Source organism: Macaca nemestrina, chromosome 15, assembly GCF_043159975.1.
Source record: "Macaca nemestrina isolate mMacNem1 chromosome 15, mMacNem.hap1, whole genome shotgun sequence".
NCBI lineage: Eukaryota > Metazoa > Chordata > Mammalia > Primates > Cercopithecidae > Macaca > Macaca nemestrina.
In genome coordinates, this window is record NC_092139.1 from 32,403,399 (window position 1) to 32,423,800 (window position 20,402).

General features: G+C 56.2%; 1 protein-coding gene across 14 annotated transcripts in view; it reads left to right on the forward strand.

Annotated features, from left to right (window-relative positions):
• The window catches only part of LOC105496189 (nucleolar protein 4 like), a 148,978-nt gene that overhangs the window by 102,240 nt on the left and 26,336 nt on the right, over window positions 1-20,402 (forward strand). For 10 of the 14 annotated variants that reach the window (XM_011766353.2, XM_011766354.2, XM_071079531.1 and 7 more), the window contains one exon: window positions 15,556-15,697. In XM_011766353.2, coding sequence (XP_011764655.1) covers window positions 15,556-15,697 — 142 coding nt within the window. Of the gene's footprint in view, window positions 1-6,326; window positions 6,350-6,837; window positions 6,994-14,781; window positions 15,010-15,555; window positions 15,698-20,402 lie in introns of those variants that run through there. The other 4 variants (XM_024797419.2, XM_011766363.3, XM_071079534.1 and 1 more) reach the window with 3 other exon arrangements.

The window sequence follows — 20,402 nt, forward strand, 5'->3', positions numbered from 1 at the left end:
TACCCCCAGTCCCCCAGGAAAAACATCTCTCCTTTCTCCATAAATATGCTGCACCTAGAGCACCTCTTGGCTGTGATACTGCTTTAATTATTTTTGTTATGGTGTGGGCAGGGACAGTTTATGGGGTAGAGATGGATGCTAGCCCTACCTAGTAGGAAAACATATATATATACACACATATATATATATGTGTGTGTAATGTGTGTGTGTGTGTGTATATATATATATATATATATATATTTTTTTTTTTTTTTTTTTTTTGAGATGGAGTCTCTGTTGCCCAGGCTAGAGTGCAGTGGCATGATCTCAGCTTATTGCAACCTCCCCTTCCCGGATTCAAGTGATTCTTCTGCCTCAGCCTCCCCAGTAGCTAGGACTACAGACACGTACCACCACGCCCAGCTAATTTTGTATTTTTAGTATAGATGGGGTTTTACCATGTTGGCCAGGCTGGTCTCAAATTCATGACCTGAAGTGATCTGCCCGCCTCAGCTTTGCAAAGTGCTGGGATTACAGGCATGAGCCACCATGCCAGGCCAGAAAACATATTTTATTTATTTATTTATTTATTTGAGACGGAGTCTCACTCTGTCGCCCAGGCTGGAGTGCAGTGGTGTGATCTCGGCTCACTGCAAGCTCTTTCTCCCAGGTTCACACCATTCTCCTGCCTCAGCCTCCCAAGTAGTTGGGACTACAGGCGCCCGCTACGATGCCCGGCTAGTTTTTTTGTATTTTTTAGTAGAGACAGGGTTTCACTGCGTTAGCCACAATGGTCTCAGTCTCCTGACCTTGTGATCCGCCCACCTCGGCCTCCCAAAGTGCTTGGATTACAGGCGTGAGCCACTGCGCCCAGCCCAGAAAACATATTTTAAAGCCATAATACTGAGACAGGAATAGGTAGATCAACAATATAATAAAAATCCATACATAATAGAAAATTAGTATAAGATGACATTTCCAATTAGTGGATAAAGATGAGTTATTTCAAAAATGATATGTAGGCCGGGTGCAGTGACTCCTGCCTGTAATTCCAGCATTTTGGGAGGCTAAGGCAGGAGGATCACTTGAGCCCAGGAGATTGAGCCTGAAGTGAGCCAAGATCGTGCCACTGCACTTCAGTCTGGGTAGCAGAGTGAGACCCTGTCTCAAAAATAAAAAATAAAAGATGGAATTAACACCACTTAGAAAGCCATTTAGAAAAAAATAAGCTAGATCCCCCACTTTGCTACTTACATTGAGATAACTAACAGATGGAATAAAGATTTAAATGTAATGAAGATATAAAGTTTCCAGAAGAAAATATGGGCGAATTACTTTTGTAATCTTAGAGTGGAAAAAAACTTTTGTTTTAACCTGGAGCCCTAAAGCCCTAAAGGAAAAAACAAAACAAAACAAAAAAATCAGATTATATAAAAATGTAAAATTTCCATATGGCTAAAAAAACTTGTCATAAACTAAATAAAAAGACAACAAAAGGAAAACATATTTGCAAAATACATGACAAAAGATTAATTTTACTTATTTCCAAAAAGTTCTTACCAAAAAAAAAAAGACCAACAATTCAAATAGAGAAATTGGCAAAGGATATGAACAGGTTATTCTCAAAAGAAAAAAAAAAGAAAGAAAAAGAAATACAAGTGCCCCATAAACACACAGTGCACAGAAACATCTACTTACATTCCCAAGTGAAGAGGAGCAAAGGAAAATAAGAGACAGCATTCTTTGCCCCTCAGATTGACAGAGATAAAAGAGATTGCTAATAGTAAGCAGTGACAAGTATGCCGCGAAATGAATGCTGCTAGATATTGCTGGTGGCAGAGTGAACTGGTGTAGCATTTGGAGAGAGGGATGTGATCCTGACTGTGCAATTATGAAATGTACAATCCTGATACCGTTGATGATAAAAGCTACCATCTACCAAGCACTCCCTCTGGAGAAAAGATCAAGATGTCTTTTAGGATCTAGCCTTGGCAGTCACACACGCTCATTTCCACAGTACACCACTGGTTCCACAGCCCTGTGCGTTGTGATGGTACCAGGGTATGAAACTGGGCGGTGAGGGTCATCATGGGCCATCTTGGAGACTGTCTAACACAGTTTGTAATCTCAAAGGGAAAAATTCGGTGCCAAATGCTACATTAAACACATGTTAAACATAGTGGATCTTTGGAAGGCCAAGGCGGGTGGATCACTTGAGTCCAGGAGCTTGAGACCAGCCTGGACAACATGGTAAAACTCCATCTCTACTAAAAATACAAAAATTAGCCAGGCATGGTGGCGCATGCCTGTAATCCTAGCTACTTGGGAGGCTGAGACACAAGAATGGCTTGACTAAGTCAGGGAGGCAGAGGATGCAGTGAGCCCGGATCATGCCACTGCACTCCAGCCTGGGTGACACAGCAAGACTCGATCAAAAATAAAACAAAACAAACAAACAAAAACATTGTGGATCATGTGTAGATGAGGAAACGGATGCTTAGAGAGGTTTAGGTATGGTGCCCAAAGTCATCCATCTAGTGTCAGAGCCAGAATTTGAACTAGTCCCATCTGACGACACTCTTTCCATTGGACCTCCTCGCTGGCCTCCCTGTCACCACTTCTGCTCCTTTATAATCTTATCTCCCCGATCTAAAAACGTAATTCACATTGCATCCTCTCCTCACTCCCAGTGTAAAGCCCGCACACCTCACGGGGTCAGGGGGGGTGTTCAGGATGTTGGACACTTGGCCCTGTTTGCCCCCCGACGCTCATCCCTCCCGTCCTCCCCATGGCCCACATTGCTCTAGCCACTCTGGCCACTGTTCCCTTCCTCAGCAGCTTTGCACCAGCTGTTCCAGTGCCCCCAGGTCTTCACCCAGATGTGAACTTCTGCCCTCTGGGGATTAGGACACCTAGTGGCTCCCTCCTGGGAGAGCTCTTCCCTGACCACTCAGCCCAGAGCCCACCCTGGCCTCCACCCTCACTCCACCCCCATCCTCTGCCTCTCCCCTACCCGTTGTCCGCACCTCACTCCTCTACAGGATCTAAGAAGAGTCACACATTAAGTTTAGTTGTTATTTCTCTCTCTTTAATTCTTTGGAGATGGAGTTTCGCTCCTGTTGCCCAGGCTGGAGCGCAAGGGCATGATCTTGGCTCGCTGCACCCTCTGCCTCCCGGGTTCAAGCAATTCTCCTACCCCAGCCTCCCGAGTAGCTGGGATTATAGGCATGCCCCCACCGCGCCCATCCAATTTTGTATTTTTAGTAGAGACCAGGTCTCACCATGTTGGCCAGGCTGGTCTCGAACCCCTGACCTCTGGTGATCCATCCGCCTCGGCCTCCCAAAGTGCTGGAATTACAGGTGTGAGCCACCTGTAATTTCTCTTTCATCTCATCATTTAGAAAGTCAATTAGTGACAATGAATGTTTTATAGAGTCCACGACTATTGTGTTGTGAAGTTTCTCTTTCTGGATTTCTTGTCTGATTGTCTCTTGAGGAGCAGATTCAGATGAAGCGCGTTGGGGAAGCACACGGCTCAAGTGATGCTGTGTCTTCCACTGCCTCCCTTCAGGAGCCGAGGACATCATGTCTGATGGCCCCACTTTGGAGGCTGCTGAATTTGATCACTTGATTGGGAAGTGTCTGCCAGATCGCTCCATTGTGCAGGTACATTTTCTCCTCTGTCATTAATACGTCATTTGTGGGGATAAATTTTTTTTAATGCTTTGACATGCTTGAACAATGTCTGCTGTGGTCACATTAAGATCCTATTTGTCCTAATAGTGGCAAACCAGAGTCCCATGGCCAGGTCCCTACCTGTGGGACATGCTCACTTCGTATGGGAAGCTGCATGAAAGGGGTTTGCTGTTTAAAAAGCCCCATCAGAGCATACCCCAATCATCTGTTTACAAAAGCACCCAGTGTCTTCAGAGGCTGGAGGGGACCTGGGGCAGCATTGCCCCCTCCCTCCCCTCCGAAGCAGATGGGAGCAGCTTTCTTTGCCATGTTCTCCTACCAGGCTGGGGCCAGAAGAAGGGACACATCACTGGGAGAATTAGTAGTCAAGAAACTAGGTCACCTGATTCCTCGTTGGGACTCATGCTGTGGCCACTTTAAGGAGGGGGGGAGTGGCACAAGGACACTGCAAACAACCTACACAAGGTTACTCCAGGAGTGGCAGCTCCTGCAGGAATAAGGATCTGGGAGATTTCCCAGGGTTTCAGCACACACACATGAAAACTCGCCTAATTTGCGGTGCTGCTCAACAGCCAGGTTTCTGCAGGGCTCTCAGCTGTTTTCTGTGGGTTGAGCAGGGCTGGGCTGTTTTATCTCAGGGATAGTAAATGAGTTCACATTTCATGCCTACAGAAAATCACTGCTCTGCCCTCCTGGGCAATACTAGCTCTCTTTTATTAGTCAGAGAAGAGGTGGGTTATCTGGGTTCAATTCCACCTTTGAACTTCAGTTGGATTTGGCTTTGTGTTTCAAGCTCAGATGTCCACCACTGCTGTGAAATAGTAATTCAGGCCAGGAGAAGTCAAAGGTCTCTGGAAATGTGGTGGGGAAAGAGGGAAATCCTGAGCCTGAATTATCTCATTTTCAGAGTGAGGATGGACAGTTCCCACGTTGGAAACACTCACATTTCCTGGATGAACTTAAGAGCTGTGGCCACCAGTTCATTCTAAAAATCATTATTGGGCACCAGCATGTGTGGATAAAGAAAGCCTCCCACCTGCCCCACACCACTGAGGATGAGAAGATCTAGTAAACCGGGGAGAGTGAATTGGTTTGAAAACACATTTGATTTCAGGAATAAAAGGTGCTAATGAGTAAATGTGCCTAAACCCTCTTTTAAAAAGAAAGTGTGAGTTTTCTATTGACAGCAGAGTCTTGAGCATGTGCGGAAGGAAGCCTGCGTGGTGCTAATGTGATGTCTTGTCATCGTTTTATTTTCCTGACGGGTAAACGCTGGGCTCTGAACCTGTGGGGTTGTACTTCCCACTCGCGGCTGTAGAGGGAGCCTTGTTTACCACGGATTGTTCACAATGCAAAGCTTTCAGAGGAAGAAAGAAAAAGGCTTTTTACAGAAAAAAAGTTGGAGGGTTAAAGGCAGTCTGTTTCAAAATTGCAAACAATTGCGGTGGCTGTCTCGTTTTCTCTTCTCTGCTGGTTCCACCGTGAATGAATGGTAGCGTAAAGAGTCAGTAGAAATTGCCCTTCCTCTTCGGGTGCGACCAGAGGAATCAGGAGGTGGGATCCTTATCGGGGTTTTTTTAGTGTTTTGTTTTGTTTTGTTTTGTTTTGTTTTGCAATTTCCCCACAGAATTCCACGAGGGCAGCTCCCCATCCTTGATGAAGCACAAGCTTTTTTCGAGGCTGATCTATGGTAGCGGAGAGTCTGGATTTGTAGAGGTGGGGTGGGAATGGGTCCCCTGACCCATTTTCTCCATCGGGGTCTAATTCTGCGGTTTGGTGACAAGCGTGTTGCTTTTCGGGCCGAGTCCGAGGTTGCTCGGAGGTCCAGGGCCCCCATCCCGCGACGCCCGTCCCGCCTCCTCCGCCCCGGGCAGGGGTCTGTCCGCCGGGGGGACCGCATCTGGGCTCCGCGTGGTCCCCCTCCCCGGCGGTGCAGTCTCCGCGGACAGTGCGTGCCCGGGTCTGGGCTGGAGCGGCGTCCCCGAGATTATCTTATTACTTTACAACTGTGGCTCGCGCGCCGTCAGGACCCGGCCCCGTGTGGGCTGGCGGAGCACAATGACCGGCAGCCGGGCGGGGGCGGGCACGCGGGCGCGAGCGGGCGGCGGGCGCTCAGGGTCGCGTAGATGTTTGGGTCGAACAGGTGAGCGCCTCCCGGACTCTCGGGCGCCTGCGGGGGGCAGGGAGGAGGGCGGAGGGGGTGTAAACTAAGTGGTGGGAAAGAGACAAAGGAAGAGTGAAGAGCGAGACGGTACGGAGGGGGGAGGGGGAGGGGCGCGCAGGGGCAGCGGGTGGGCAGCGCGCCGAGGAGCTCGAGCTTGAACTTGATCAAGCACCGGGGGCCCTGCCGTGGGGGTGGGGCGGGGGCACGGCCTAGAGCCGGCCACGTGCCTGGCTTTCCCAGCCCGGGGTCTCGCTCCGGCCGCCCGGGGGAGCCGAACCCCGAGGCCCGGCAGACCCGCCCCACAAGTACCCGCGTCCCTGGGGACCCAAGAGACGCACTGGGGTCGAGGGCTGCCCGAAGGGGCCCCGGACGCCGAGAGTTCCTGAGGGTGCCTGAGTCACTTTCTTTGGGCCAAGTCTCCTCTCCTGGCCTGACTGCAGACAGCCTGCCGGGTGCCCGCGCCCCCCAGCCCCCACCGGACCCAGAGACCGCGGCCTCCGGGAGCGATGGGTAGGCACAGATCCCAGCGCCTTCTTTCCGGGCTCAGCCCCTTGCAAGGATCTTCCTCGAAGCGCTTCCCCCTTAAGAGCGCTCTCCCCACCGAAGCGCACGGCGGCGCGTCCAGCGCGCCCTTATCCCCCCCTACCTGGCCCAGCGCCCCCTCCTTCCTCCTCTTCTCCCCCCGCGCCTCTCTCCCTCCTTTCTCCTCTCCCCTCTCCCTGGGTGCCTCCTTTTCCTCTCTCCCCTTCCCCCCCGTGCCCACTCCTCCCTCTCACCCGCCCCTCCGCCACCTTCTCCTGCTGCTCCTCCTACTCCCCCTGCCTGCGCCCTCCCTGCGCTCCCCTCCCCCCGCCCCCGCCCCGTGCCCGGTCCCGCCCCCCTCCCCCGCCTCCCCGTGCCCGGTGCCCCCTCCCCCTTCCTCCGGGCCGCGGCGCCGCCGCCGCTGCCGCCGCTGCTCGCCTGGGCCCTCCTCCTGGCCACCCCCGCCCCCGGGCCGGGCAGTGACGCGCCGCGGCGGTGCCAGCCCCTCTCCCCGGGCGGCCGCGGCGGCAGCAGCAGCAGCAGCAGCAGCTGGAGCTGTGGGGCTGTCACCGCCGCCCGCCCCGCTCACTCGCGGATCCCGACCGCCCATCTCCGCCTCGCCTCCCGCCCAGGTACGGAGTCCGGCCAGGATCCCGACGATCGGGCCGTTTCCGGGGCCCCGGCCGCCGCCCCCCTTCTCCGGCTGCTGCCGCCGGCCGTTGAGCTGCGGTTAGGGGGGCGGGGGGCTGGGGGCGGTTCTGGGGAGGGGGGCGCAGGGGGAGCTTCCTTTGCCAGGGCTGAGGAAGGGGGCGCGGGGGAGCGGCTGCGCCCTGGGAGGAGTGGGCTGGGGCGGGGGGCGGGTGAGTGTGCCCCAGAGTGGGGGGGGCGATGAAGGCTGCATTGTGGGGGCCGCGGGGCGCCCGAGAGGTGTGTCTGGCCCCGAGCGCCCGGGGTCGCGGGGCGCACCCCATTCCCGGGGTGCGCGCCGCGAGTCCTGGGGGGCTGTGATTGTGCGCGCCGCGCCGCGGTATTGTGCGACGGCCGCTCGGTGTGCAGCGGGCTCGGCACCGCGTCCCGGGGAGGGAGGCGTTCGCTGGCGGCGGGGTGGGAGCCGGGCTCGGGTTGCCGCGGCCGCCACGAGAAGGGAAGTGGACTCTGTTTGGGGATGTGAGGACGGGAAGCGTTGAGTGGCAGGGAGGGGTTCCCCGGCGCGGCGCGGGGAGTTGAGACGCGGTTTGCAGAGTTGAACCCACTTCGGCAGGCCCGGGTCCTTCCCGGGAGGGGACAGGGTGTCCCTCTCAGGTGCACCGTCTGACCGGAAGCCGCGGGCGTCGGCGGCCCCTGGCGAAGGGGCCTTCCTTAATGAGGGGACACGGCGGGGCGGGGGCAGCCGGCCGGCTCGAGGGCGCGCGCAGGGGTTAAGTTGGATTTACACCTCCGCCCGCTCTCTCCTCCCTCCACCTAGTCCTCAAGGCTGGACACTTTGGGTGGGGAGGAGGAGGGAGTGCAATCCGCATATTTATTCCAGCCACTCGGGAGCAGAAGTGACCCTGCTTCCACCCAGAGCTGCGTTTGCCCGAGTCCGGCCGTCCCTACCGGGCTGCGCTTCCTGGGGGAAGTTCTCATTAAGCCTCGCTAATTAGCATTATTCCTGTAGAAAGGTTAAGGTTAGACCGTCCTTTTCCTTATGGGAGGCCCACCCCCTCCTCCCCATTCCCTACTCCCTCCCCTCTCCCCAAGAGCACAAAAGCACAGAAAGAAAGTGTGAAGAGGCTCAGATCAATGGAGAAGCCACAAACCCATTAATTCAAATGGAACCTTTTTTCCCCCTCTAAAACATTGATTTTCCTTTCTGTCTGCTCTGAGGGGAGATGAATAACCTCCTGATTTCACCTGAAATGGTGTTTGGACTCTGTGATTTCCTCCCCTTTCTGAGAAGGATTGTGGCTTGAAATAGATTGTCCCGTGAGATAAAGCCCTACTTATCCCAGAATCAGCTGGCAACCCCAGCCTGCCCCCACCCCAACTCACACACACCAAAAAGGGGGTGTGCGGAGAGGTGTTTGGGGGACCTCATGACTCTTCTGGGGAGAGCCGTCTGTGTGATGGGACCAGGCCCCTGTCTTGACCCCTGACACAGGCCAGATTCTGGACTGAATTGGTCTGGGGAAAAGGCCCATTTATGGCCCAGGCCCCCTGGTAGTTTAACCCCCCGGGTAGTAAATTACCCCTTCATTGGAAAGCCATTAGGGCCTAAATGTGTCCTTGAATAATATCAAGCTCCTGTCTAATCCAGGCTCAGGCTGAGGCTTGCTTAATAGAGCAGGGTTTTAAGACAGCACCTCTAGGGCTGGGCGACACCACCCTATTCAGCACCTTCGTGCCGCACAGTGGGAACAGAGATCACTGCGGCCTTCCTCCCAGCTGACAAGACGCCTTTGGGGAACTTTTCCTGTGGCGACTACCCTGGGGCTCTGTGGAGCTGGACCGCCTGGGAGTTGCTCAAGAACTTTTTCTGTGTTGTCTGGGTGCCTTTCTTGGAAGGACAGCCCTGCAGGGGATTAGCTCACAGCGGCTCCCTTCCAGCCTTCCTTTTGGCTGGAAGATCCCTGTCTGCTGAAGCTCCTCTCTCCAACCTCACTTTAAAGAAACCCCTGTTAATGGCAGGGTCTGGGGTACCAGCGAGGCCCTCGTGGTGAGGAATGCTGATGGGGAGCAGCCAGGTGCCTTTGCTTAGGAACAAAAGCCTGTTTTCCACTCGATATACAGTGGGAAGGTGTGGGAAATGCTCACTTCCAGCATCCAGGCGTCCATGACAGCAGGGACAACAGGACCACATGTAGATGGGAATACGCTTCTGACAGACGCGGTGTGTGTGTGAGTGAGTGTGAGGGAGAGACAGCGAGAATGACTCCAGTATGGTAGGTGATTGGCTGTGTCTCCGCTCTCCCTGCCTCATATTTCCCAGAAGAGCTGGTGCTTGCATGGCTAGTAAGCAGAGGAGGCATGTTCGCAGGAAGGAGTGGAATTGTGCAGGGAGTGCTGGAAGGCTGGCCTCCTTCCCTGGTGGCTATGTGGGCTTGGGTTGTAGCCATGAAGCAACAGCTTTGGGACCCCACACCCCCAGGAGCTCAGACCACCCTCATATTTCATGTATCTGTGGCACAGACCACCCTCACATTTCATGTGTGCAGCCCTTTCACAACAAGGATTTGAACCCCTGATGCTTTAGATCCTGGGGGTTTTTCGTCTCCCATTAATAAGCCATCTGATGAACTGAAGTGGTTAAGTTGGGGTCACATGCGGTTCAGTACCTTCTTGGCATGCTCAGAAGGCTGTGTGTGTAATGCTCGCTGACATGGAGACAAGGGGGAGAGTCGCCTCTTGCGGAAGAATGTCCAGGGCCTGCAGGTGCCCAGAAGGTGGTGCCTACCAGTGGGTTGAGAAGAGACTCCACTTTGGGATAGAGCTGGTGCTGGGGCAACCGCCTGAGGCTGGTGTTCTTCCCAATGGGAGCTTTAGCCTCCTGTCGAACAAGCCTGGGGGCTTTCTGGAGAGGGGTCTGTTTCCTGCTCGGCCCAGAAACATCCCCTGCACATCCCTGCCCCCGCCTTCCTCTGAAACACACACCCAGGGCTCCTCGTCAGGGCTTATGGCTTACAATTGCACTAAATTCTCAGCAAATCCTCCTCCTCTTCTTTCTCAAGCAAGCCGTAGAGATAGAATTACAGCTCTCAGGAAGGGTCTGGAAAATACTGTGTGAGGCACGCCCCAGGATCCCGGGTCCTGGAGGATGCAAATGGCTCAACTTCAGAGGCACCAGGAACCCAGTTGCAGAGAAATTGACCCCAGTTGTAAAATAATCAGGTTACTGATAGCACCTGCCCGTAGTTACAAGCCATGGATACAGTCCCGTTTCCACCATTTCCCCTCTGGTCTCCCGTTTTCTCCTCCTCCTGGGCTGGGCAGTGGTTGTGCTAGTTACCCTGCAGAAGAGGAAGGGCCTCAGAAGCTGGGTGGAGAGAAACTGAACCTGCCCATGAATTTTGGACTGAAGATAAGAGCAGGGAGGGTCTGGTCAGCTCCTCTCCCTCTGCCCCAGAGGCAGGGCTCCCAGGTTGGGGTGTGTCCCAGAGGCTGACTGGGTGCTACCCATCTGCCTGCCTAACTCTTAAGTTCCCTTTTCAGAAGAGCATTTGGCTTTGGCTCTATTACCCTGTGACCCATGATGGCTTTGGTGCTGGAATAAATGATTGCTGGGTGGGCAAGGCCACGGGCTTCAGGGTTTCCAAAGGGCAGAGGCTAGAGAAACCGGGGGGTAGCTGACTGGACAGTCACATGGGGCCTGAGGAGAGGGAACCCAGAAGTAATAGACTGCACACACTTTTCTGTTGTAAATAGAGACAGGGTCTCACTGTGTTGCCCAGATGGGTCTTGAACTTCTGGCCTTAAGCAATTCATTCACCTCAGCCTCCCAAAATGTTGGCATTACAGGTGTGAGCCATCGCACCCAGCCCACACTTTTATTCTCTAAGTTTTGTTGAAGTTTGTTAACAGAAAGGGAGAAATTAGCCCCAATTCATCTGACATTCCAGAAGGGAAAAGTAAGAGGCACCCTGTGACCTCTGGGTGAGCCAGTGAGCACCTTGGGTCTCTGAGCAGGCCTGAGGCCTTGGTCACTCTCAAACCTGCACCATTGCCTCCAGCATGGCCCTCTGGACTTGGGTGTATTTTCCCCTTCTGCACAGTCGTTGTTGACAGATTCTGATCTGTGTGTACCTGTAACTGCCTTGTGATTAGCCTGCTTCTCCAGCCTTGGCTTAGGGTGTGAGTGAGGGACTGGAGCTACAGTCTGCCCATCTGCGACTGGGGGGCTTATACCCATGAACTGGACTGTGCTGCGCCAGACAGGTTGCAGAGGGTCTTGGGAAGTCTTCTCTAGCTCAGCCCTTGAAAGTGTGGGTGTTGAAGGGTTTGTGTAAGTCTGACCAAAACTTATTTTTGTATCGTGTGTTTTTGAAAAGTTAGGCTTAATAGACTTGATTTCTCACTTAAACAAAAAAATTGCTGTAGCAGCCAGGTGTGGCAGCTCACACCTGTACTCCCAGCACTTTGGGAGGCCGAGGCACTTGAGCCCAGGGGTTTGAGACCAGCCTGGGCAATATAGTGAGCCCTTGTCTCTACAAAAAATTAAAAGTTAGCCAGGCGTGGTGGTGTATGCCTGTAGTGCCAGCTCCTTGGGAGGCTGAGGCAGGAGCCTGGGGGCTCGAGGCTGCAGTTAGCCATGATTGCACCACTGTGCTCCAGCCTATGTGACAGTAAGATCCTGTCTTTAAAAAAAAGCCATAGCAGTCAAGATATCAGAATCTTAGAACCTCTTTCACAAAACTGGGGTTCACCTGGCAGAACCCTGGAGGCTGTGGGAAAACTCCTTGGGAGCTGGGGAGAGAACAATCATTGTTAGGTAATGAGGCAGTGTGTCCACAGTTTCTCCCCACTGCACCTACAGATGGGTCAGAATTTTTGCTGGTCCCTTTTCCTAGCTAACAAGGCCTGGTGTGAAGGAACCCTGCCTTGGTTATCTATGTCCCTAGCACAATGCCAGCACATAGTAGATGCTCAATAAATATACATCAACTCATTGAAGAAAGTGAGCATGCATGAGTGTGTATGTGTGTTGTGTGTGTGTGCGTGTGTAAATATAGCCTCATCACCCATGAGTTCCCTCTGGGCCTCATCTTGAGACACTTGGTCGTTAAGGAATCTGGTTCCTCCCATTGAAGGGAGGAGATGTGGTGAGGTGGCCCATGGTGCGGTGACACTGTGATACAGGCTCTGGGCACAGACCGCCTGGGTTTACACACCAGCTGTGCTGGTGGCTCCGTGCCCCTGGGCAGTTGGGGCAGGCAGGGCAGGCCTCGCAGGGGCAGTTGTCAGAGCTGGAGCTAGGCCTGACATGGGTGCCTGTGTTATGGGGTCTTGGGAGGAAATCTCATAAAACCCTTAGCCTGAAGCCCCGTGCCTGTGGGCACTGGGTGCTCCTCCTAAATCAGGTAATTTTGATGCCAGGTTAGGTGTAGCCAACCTTTTCCCAGTGGGACCCATCAAAGAAGTGAGGGGTGGAGGGGCGTTTGGGTGAGCAGTTCAGTGATGTGAGCCAGAGAAACCCTGGCTGTGTGTGGGGTGGCTGGCAGCAGCAGGAGGGAGGCATTACAGGGCACCCGGCTGCCACCGGCCCACCAGCCTGCATCCTGGGCTTCAGATGCCCTCCATTCAAGAACTATGCGCAATGGGACCAGAGTCCTTAATTGTCAAATTAATGCCGCGTCCTCATTAAACAACCAACACCATGCCAGGCAATTCAGTGGATTCAACAAGTCTCATTGCCTTGTGCAGGATTCAGAGGACGTACAGTCTGGTCCCCACTGTTGGAAGGACCTAAGGTTTTCCGGGGAAAGACAGGGCAGAGATCCACAAGACAGCGACAGCTGGATACAGCTTGGAGTTGGGATTGTGGCTCACAGCAGCAGTGTGGGTTCTAGGCGAGGGCCAACTCAGTTAGGAGGGCGTGTCCAGTCCTTGGCGACTGCACAGATCTGGCTGTGCCTCATGTTAGCCCATGACCTTGGGCAAGCCCCTTAACCTCCTGGAGCCTCGGTTTCCTCATCTGTGGAGCGGGGCTGACAACTGTACCTACCTGGTGGGCCTGTAGTGAGGGTGAAATGCCACAAGCCCAGGGGAGCGCTGGGCCCCTGAGAAGCTTTGCCTTCTGTTGTTACGGTTTTGAAGTTGGCTGAGTGAGGCCGGAGTGTGCGAGCCGTCCCCGCTGCTCCACCCCCCGTGTATTGAGTGGAGTTCAAGAGCCTTTCTCCAAGCTAGAGATGGCAGGTACGGCCCTGCCAGGGTTGCGTGCACTGTGGGAGGGGACCTTTTCGTGTGGCTCCTCTGCCCCGTGTGCCTGCCCACGCCTGCCCACAGTGGCCTCCTTGCCTCTCCTCAAACCCAGCAGCTTGTGCCCCACTTGCTGCTGCCTGTGCCTGGAAAGTGCGTGGAGCCACACAGACCTCACGGGCTCCCCTTCTCACTTCTTGCAGGCCTCCGCTCCAGCGTTTCTGACCCATGGGGTTTTCCTGGGCTGCCCTGGCAAACAGGTCCCTTTGCCCTCTCGCCCCACTTCTGTCTGCTTTGCGGCCCTTATCAATGCTTTTCTGCTCATTGTCCATCTCCCTTGCGGATGAGGGGTGCCAGACAGGCCAGGAGTGTGTCTGGTCCACAGCTGAGTTTCCCAGCACCTAGAGGGGAGCTTGGCCCGTAGTAGGTGCTCAGTAAATACCTGTCGAATGGATGGATGGGGAGTTTGGAGTAGGTGGCGCTTTCAACTGTTACTAGGATACTCTGTCTTTTAAGTCATGAGCATTTGAACAATACCCAGAGTCTTTCTCCTTCAGCTGTGACTTCAGGTCAAACCCTGAGCATGGCACCCCCTGGGCAGCCAGGAAGTAGCAAGGGGCCCACGCGAGATGCTCTGTTCCTGGTTCCTGGAGCCAGCATGGCAGGACCAGCTGGGAAGATGGGGAGCCGCCTGCCCCTTGCAGCCTTGCTCAAGGCTCCAAGGAACCTTCCCCCACCTGCCAGCCTCTCTTCCCCCTCCCCCTCGTCTCCCTCCATCCAGTTAGCACAGGGGAGAGTTTTGTTGTCCCTTTGTACCCTTTGTGCGGAGAGCCTTTTGAACGTGTGTGTGTGTGTCTGGGTGTGTGAGTGAGTTTTCATGAAGGAGGGCTGTGGGTGGAGGTGCTTGTGTTTATGGAGCAGGCAGCCCGTGGGAGGGAGGCAGAGTGAGTGTGTGTGCCTGTGTGTGGGGAGAGGACACCAGAGGACATGTGGGCTCTATCCATTCCCCGAGGCCCTGGGTGTGCCGCGTGGGGACTGCAGTCGTCACAGCCCAGCTCCTGTCCTCTGGATTCAGCAGAGGGTCCACACTGCACAGAAGCTATAAATTCCAGGAAACTCCCTACCAGCCCAGCTGGTGGGGGAGGGAGTGGAGGCGAATCCACACTGGTTCCCTAGCACTTGGAGCAGATGTGTCTGCCTCAGGGACAGCAGCCTAAGAAAGTTCCAACCAAAGTGTGTTTGCTCACTATAAAAGAGGCGTCTGTGAGGGGCCCCAGAGGGGAGGCTTGGGGGGTGCTCTGCCAGAGGTCCTCACTGGGGGCCCACAGAGGCCATTGTGTCTTGCTGGGGGGAGGCCAGAACTCCGGGTGTGGGAGCTGCTGGGTCATCTTTCTTGGTTTTACAGCCAGCTCCCAGGCACAGTTGCTTGCTGCTCCTGAAAGGCTGGGCCGGAGGAGGTGGGGGCCCTTCCCGCTGGAGGGCTGGGTTGAAGGGGCCCCGCCCCGGGGGTTCCCGGATGACTGGCCAAGGGCCGCCGAAGCCAGCAGCGAGGGGAGAGGAGGCAGGCGTGGTCCTCTCTAGCAGGCCATCCGGCTGTTTGGAACGCCCTGGCGGCCCCCCAGGCCCTTGAGCTGAACCCCCTTTGCGGTCTGGTCCGAACCCTGGCCTGCCCCGCCCCCTTCCTTCTCTGCACTTCTGGGGCTGGCCCTTTCAGCCCTGGAAGCTGCCCAAGAGCGTATCTTTGAAGCACAGCAAAGGTTAGGAAGGAGGAAGACAGAAATGTCCTCTGGGCTGGGGGAGTGGGAGAAAGGAATTCCATGCATGCTTCATGGGAGTCAGGGCGCCAGGCCTGCTGGGGGCACTCAGCTCAGCCTCAGTGCCCGGTGGCCGGCATGTCCTGCTGCCCGCTTCTTGCCGCCGGGTCCTGTGCAGAGTGAGCCCTGGTCCCTGGGCTGGGAGCAGGGAGCGGCAGCCCTTGTTTACAGCACTTGTTTCAACCTTGGCTCACAAGGGTAAGAGCCAGGCCCTGCCATCCGCCCCTGCAGGATGCGAGACCTCATAATTGTCTTCAATTACAGACAGCACCGGCCCTTAGCCTTGGCTTCCGACAGGAACCAGAGCTGGGGCCACTTCCACTGGGCAAGGGGGAGCACTACCCAGCCCTCACTTCAAGGTTTGAGGGTTCCCTGAGGCCTTCGGGGTACTCGCAAACGCCCACTGGCCCTGGGGTCCACCCACAAGGCTGCCTCGGGCCGATGAGAGCCCGTCCCTGCTGAATGCCCACCTTCTTTGTCCCTGCTCAGGATGAGACTTCTGTGAGCAGCGAGGATTTTGATATGAGCGACTCCACATGGATGTCAGCTGACCCGCACCTGGCCTCCAGCCTGAGCCCCAGCCAGGACGAGAGGATGCGGAGCCCACAGAACCTCCACAGTCAAGAGGACGGTGAGTGCCCCTTGGTGGCGGTTGAGGAGGGGCTGTGCCCGGCCCCTTGCTCCCAGTTGTCCTCAGGTGAGAGGTGTGGACATACTCCAGGGTGGCGGAATCTGGGCCAAGGCCTTCAGGTGGCCCACACCCAGGCTTGCACTGCCCCCAGCGTTCTCAGCATCTCCATGGGCCCCACTGCCCCAGCCCCTGGCTCCTTCCTCCCAAAGATGAGGGAGGGAGCCCATGGGATTGGCAGCCTGTGAGGCCGGGGGTCTGCTTGATAGCCGAGATGCCATGGGCTTCTGCGATATGGGTTTCAGAGTTACCAGGGGCAGGCCTGGGAAGGTTCACTGTGTACCTAACCCAGAGCAGTTCCGCTGCCCAGCAAGGGAAACAACCTGTGTTTCTGTAGCCATGTATGAGGCTATAGCCCGGGTCACCTGGTGAGTGACCAGGCAGTGCAGCTGTCCACATGCGTCCTAGCCCCTTGGGATGTGATGCGGCTGGCTGGGGAGCTGTCTGGATTCTTCCCTAGTCCTGGTCCTCCTGCACAGGGCCTGCCAGACAGCCTACTCCGGCCTCCCTTGGAATCGAGGCTTCCTTCTCAGGGATTGGAGAGTTAGGGTCAGGAATCAGACCCCAAAGATCCACCCTGGCCTCCATGTGGACTCCCCCAAGTGGTTGGGCTCTGGGGCCCTGGCATCTACCTTGGTGTGCCAGGATTGTGAGGTGGCTCTGTGAGCACAGCAGCCCGGCATTGCCTTTGTTTCCGCGGAGGAGATGGTTGGGGGCAGGGGATGAGTAAGCTGGGCCCCAGAGAACTGGGGTGTAGGAGCCGGAGCCAGCAATTAGGAGGGGTTGAAGGTCGAGGCCTGGAATGTGGGAGGGAGGTACGGGTTAAAAAGGGGTGTAATGTTAACTCTGTGAAACGGGTCAGCCTTAAAGAGTAAATAAGGGGTAGGAGCCTTGCTGTTTGGGTCAAAGTTCATCTCCATGGCAGAACCTGTGCGCCTGCCTCCCGACAGCCTTCTCAGGCCTGAATCCGGCTTTGTTTGGGAGGAGACCCAGCCTGGAGGCAGCTGGAGGTGTCTGGACCAGGGGCTAGGGAGCACAGGGAGTGGCTGCAGGAGGAGTGGGGTGCGTGGCTGCCGGCAAAGAAAAGGCTTTTGTGCCTGATGCCTCGTGAGGTCTGCACGACCCCCTCGTGCTGCCAGCCTCCCAGGCCAGTGCTGCCTTCCAGCGTTCCCACGGTGGTGGGGACCCAGCGGGGGCAGCCACGTGCTCTGGGGGGCTCTGGGACTGGGACAAGCTCAGCAGCTGACCTCCCGCCTCAACTGAGCTGATTGAGGCCACACCCAAGGAACACTGAGGGCTGTGCCTGCAGAGCTCAACTGGGGCTGCAGGCTGTGGTCCCTGCAAGAAGGGTCTGGGACAGTTGTTCAGAAACCCAGAGCAGTGGGGCTGAAGGGGCCGTGGTCCCCCTACTCATTCCCGAGCAGGTCTCTTGCTGTTATTCCCCATGACCACCATTTGAGAGTGGGATCTCTCTTGGAGACACGTCCTGGGGAGGTCTGGTGATTTGGGGGCTGTCAGGATCAGGTAGCTGACAGTGGCATTTCTGTGGGGTCCGTGGAGCTCCCTCAGCACCTGCTGCCCGGACGCTGGCTGGCCATGAGGACGAGGCTGAGAGATGCAGGGAGGCTGGGGGATCCGTAGGTCCCCAAGAGCCCAGTGCAGGGCCAGCCTGGGGTAGTCATACACTGCCTTCACACACTGCCTTCCCCTCCAGGTGGACACCGGAGCTGGGACAGTGAGGATGCTGCTGACCGCGGGGCCGTAGGCCTCACTGTCCGCTCCGAGGCACTCATGGAGTTGTGGGCCACCCTGCTGGCCAGCTGAGACCCCGGGCAGGGCACAGGCCTTGGGAAGGCCCAGGCAGCTGGCCTGGCCTCTACTGCCCCTTCTGGGCCTGTGGGCCTGTTGGTGTCTGTCCAGAGCAGTGGGTTTCCAGCCTGGAGTCCTGGGCCATCTTCCGGCCCCCATGGAGACACACAGCCAGCCCCTCTTGAAGGTGCTCACGGTGCAGACATGTGAGGTCCAGCTCCCGTGAGTGAGTCAAGGGGCTCCCATCAGAGCACTCTCAGGCCCCTGTTATTGATGCAGGACTAGGTAGGGACAGCCCAAGCAGAGGCACCCATCTTAGCCCTCTGTGTGCTCCACTCCCCGCCTGAGGGTCTCCATCGCAGAAGCCCCCCAACCCCACTGATGCCCAGGTGAGCTTGGTGTGTGGGCTGTGGCCCTCAGGCCTCCGTGGAAGTCAGAGGCCTGCCGTAAGCTCAGTCTCGGTCTCTGCCCTGCCCCCGGGACTCGGTTGTGAACCTGGCCCATTGTTGGTGCCTGCTGAATGTCTGTTATCCCGGAAGGAACAAATGAACAGACGTTTACTGAGCCCTGTCCAAGCACACCATTGCAGAGCAGATGGAGCTCCGCCTCTGATGGGGATAAGTTGGGTTGTTTGTTTCTAGGGACATCCTTCCCATCCGAGCACCTGGGCCTTTTCTCTTTGCCAGGAGCGTGGGGACTCCCAAGGCTGTGCCGATGACACACCTGTGTTGGTCCGTTTGGTGTTGCTATAAAGGAATACCTGAGGCTGGGTAATTTATAAAGAGAAGAGTGTATTTGGTCCACAGTTCCACAGGCTGTACAGGCATGGCACTAGCATCTGCTTGGCTTCTGGTGAGGCCTCAGGAAGCTTACAGACATGGCAGAAGGTGAAGGGGGAGCAGGTATGTCTTATGGTGAGAGAGGGAGCAAGAGAGAGGGAAGAGGTACCAGGCTCTTTTAAACAACCAGCTCTCGTGCGAACTCATAGTGAGAACTCACTCCATACAGCACCAAGTCCCTCATGACCCAGACACCTCCCACCAGGCCCACGTCCAACCCTGGAGGACACATCTCACCATGAGATTTGGAGGGGACCCAGATGCCAACCGTATCAGCACCCCCTCCCTGCTGACGAGTAATCCAGCCGGGAGTGATTTCAGGGAGCCAGGCGGTTAGCACAGATCTACAGCTGTGGATTTGTCGGGGCCCTTCTTTAAAGGCAGATGAAGGCTGAGTGGCAGAGCAAATCCCATGGCGGAACCACTGAGCCCAAGAGTGCGTTGTGCGGATGCCAGCTCTCACTCCCCGGGGAGCTTGTCTCTGAGGTTCTACCGGGGTGAGTGTCTGCTTGTCCTGAAACACAGTTGGGTTTCTGCCCCCAGCCCTGCCACTGTCTGCGAGTCTTGGTCTCCCAGACCTCTTTACACCAGCTCCCCACACTCTGAAGTCCTGGGATGCTCCTGGGTCCCCACGATCATAGCCGCTGGTGCTTGGCAGGGAGCCACCATCACAGTGCTCTCATCTCATGGGGAGGAAACTTAGAATCAGGGAGAGACTTGGGGCAACTCAGCCAGGGTTGGGGAGGTGCCAGTGCTTCTCCTTTCTCCCCTTTGGCAGGTGTAGGGGCCATGTGTGAGGGTCACCAGAAGATGGGCAGGGGAGCTAGGGAACCAAAGAAGGCCCTCTCTGCATACTTGGGGCACTCCCTCCTTGGGGCCCAGGGCCATGCAAGCCAGCTTCTGCCATAGTTTCCTGCCCAGGCACGGGCCAGGTCCCCTAAAGACCCTCAGCTAAGCCCTGGCCGAGGCTTGGGCTTGGGCTTTCTTTTGGGTCTGAACAGGGCTCTGTGCACATCATAGGGTGTAGAGGGAGTCTGGCTGCCTGAGATACCTTGTCCAGAGGCACTGTGGTCTGGCGTTGCCTGGGGGCTGAACAGCACATCCGTCTGTAATTACGCCCCCACTGGTGGGATGATCTGTTTGATGCAGTCTGCTCCCCAAGTACCATAAGCACCCTGAGAGCCAGGACTCCAGCACCCAGCACAGGGCCTGGCACCGCGCAGGTGCTGGGGTACTGTTTGTTGAGTGAATGAGTGGATGAAAATGAACGAAGGCAGGCCGGGCGCGGTGGCTCAAGCCTGTAATCCCAGCACTTTGGGAGGCCGAGACGGGCGGATCACGAGGTCAGGAGATCGAGACCATCCTGGCTAACATGGTGAAACCCCATCTCTACTAAAAAATACAAAAAACTAGCCGGGCGAAGTGGCGGGCGCCTGTGGTCCCAGCTACTCGGGAGGCTGAGGCAGGAGAATGGCGTAAACCCGGGAGGCGGAGCTTGCAGTGAGCTGAGATCCGGCCACTGCACTCCAGCCTGGGCGACAGAGCCAGACTCAGTCTCAAAAAAAAAAAAAAAAAAGAAAATGAACGAAGGCATGCACAGAGGCAGGTGAGCCAGTGCGCCTCCTGCAGGCCGGGGCTGGCCTGGGTTCCTGACCGGGCAGGCGGGGCCGCTCCTTCCGTTTCCCCTGGATGTGCTTCAGCAGGCCTCTCACTCTGCCCCTTCCTGAGCGGAAAATGTGAGGCCCGCCTGGCCTCCAGAAGGGATGCATGGGGGCAGGGAGCGGACATTACTCACCTCCTGGGCAGACAGGAAGCCAGCGCCAGGGGAGAGCGGGGGTCTGCTCGCTGGGCCTGCTTCCACCTTCCACAGGGTGGGCAGTTGGGGGATTGCTGAGCAAGAGTGGTGTGGAGCCCTGGCTGGGGCAGGTCAGGGCCTGGTGTGTGCGCCTCTCAGATGAAGCTGCTCCTCCAGCCTGGGCCTCGGGACACACTGGGGCTCC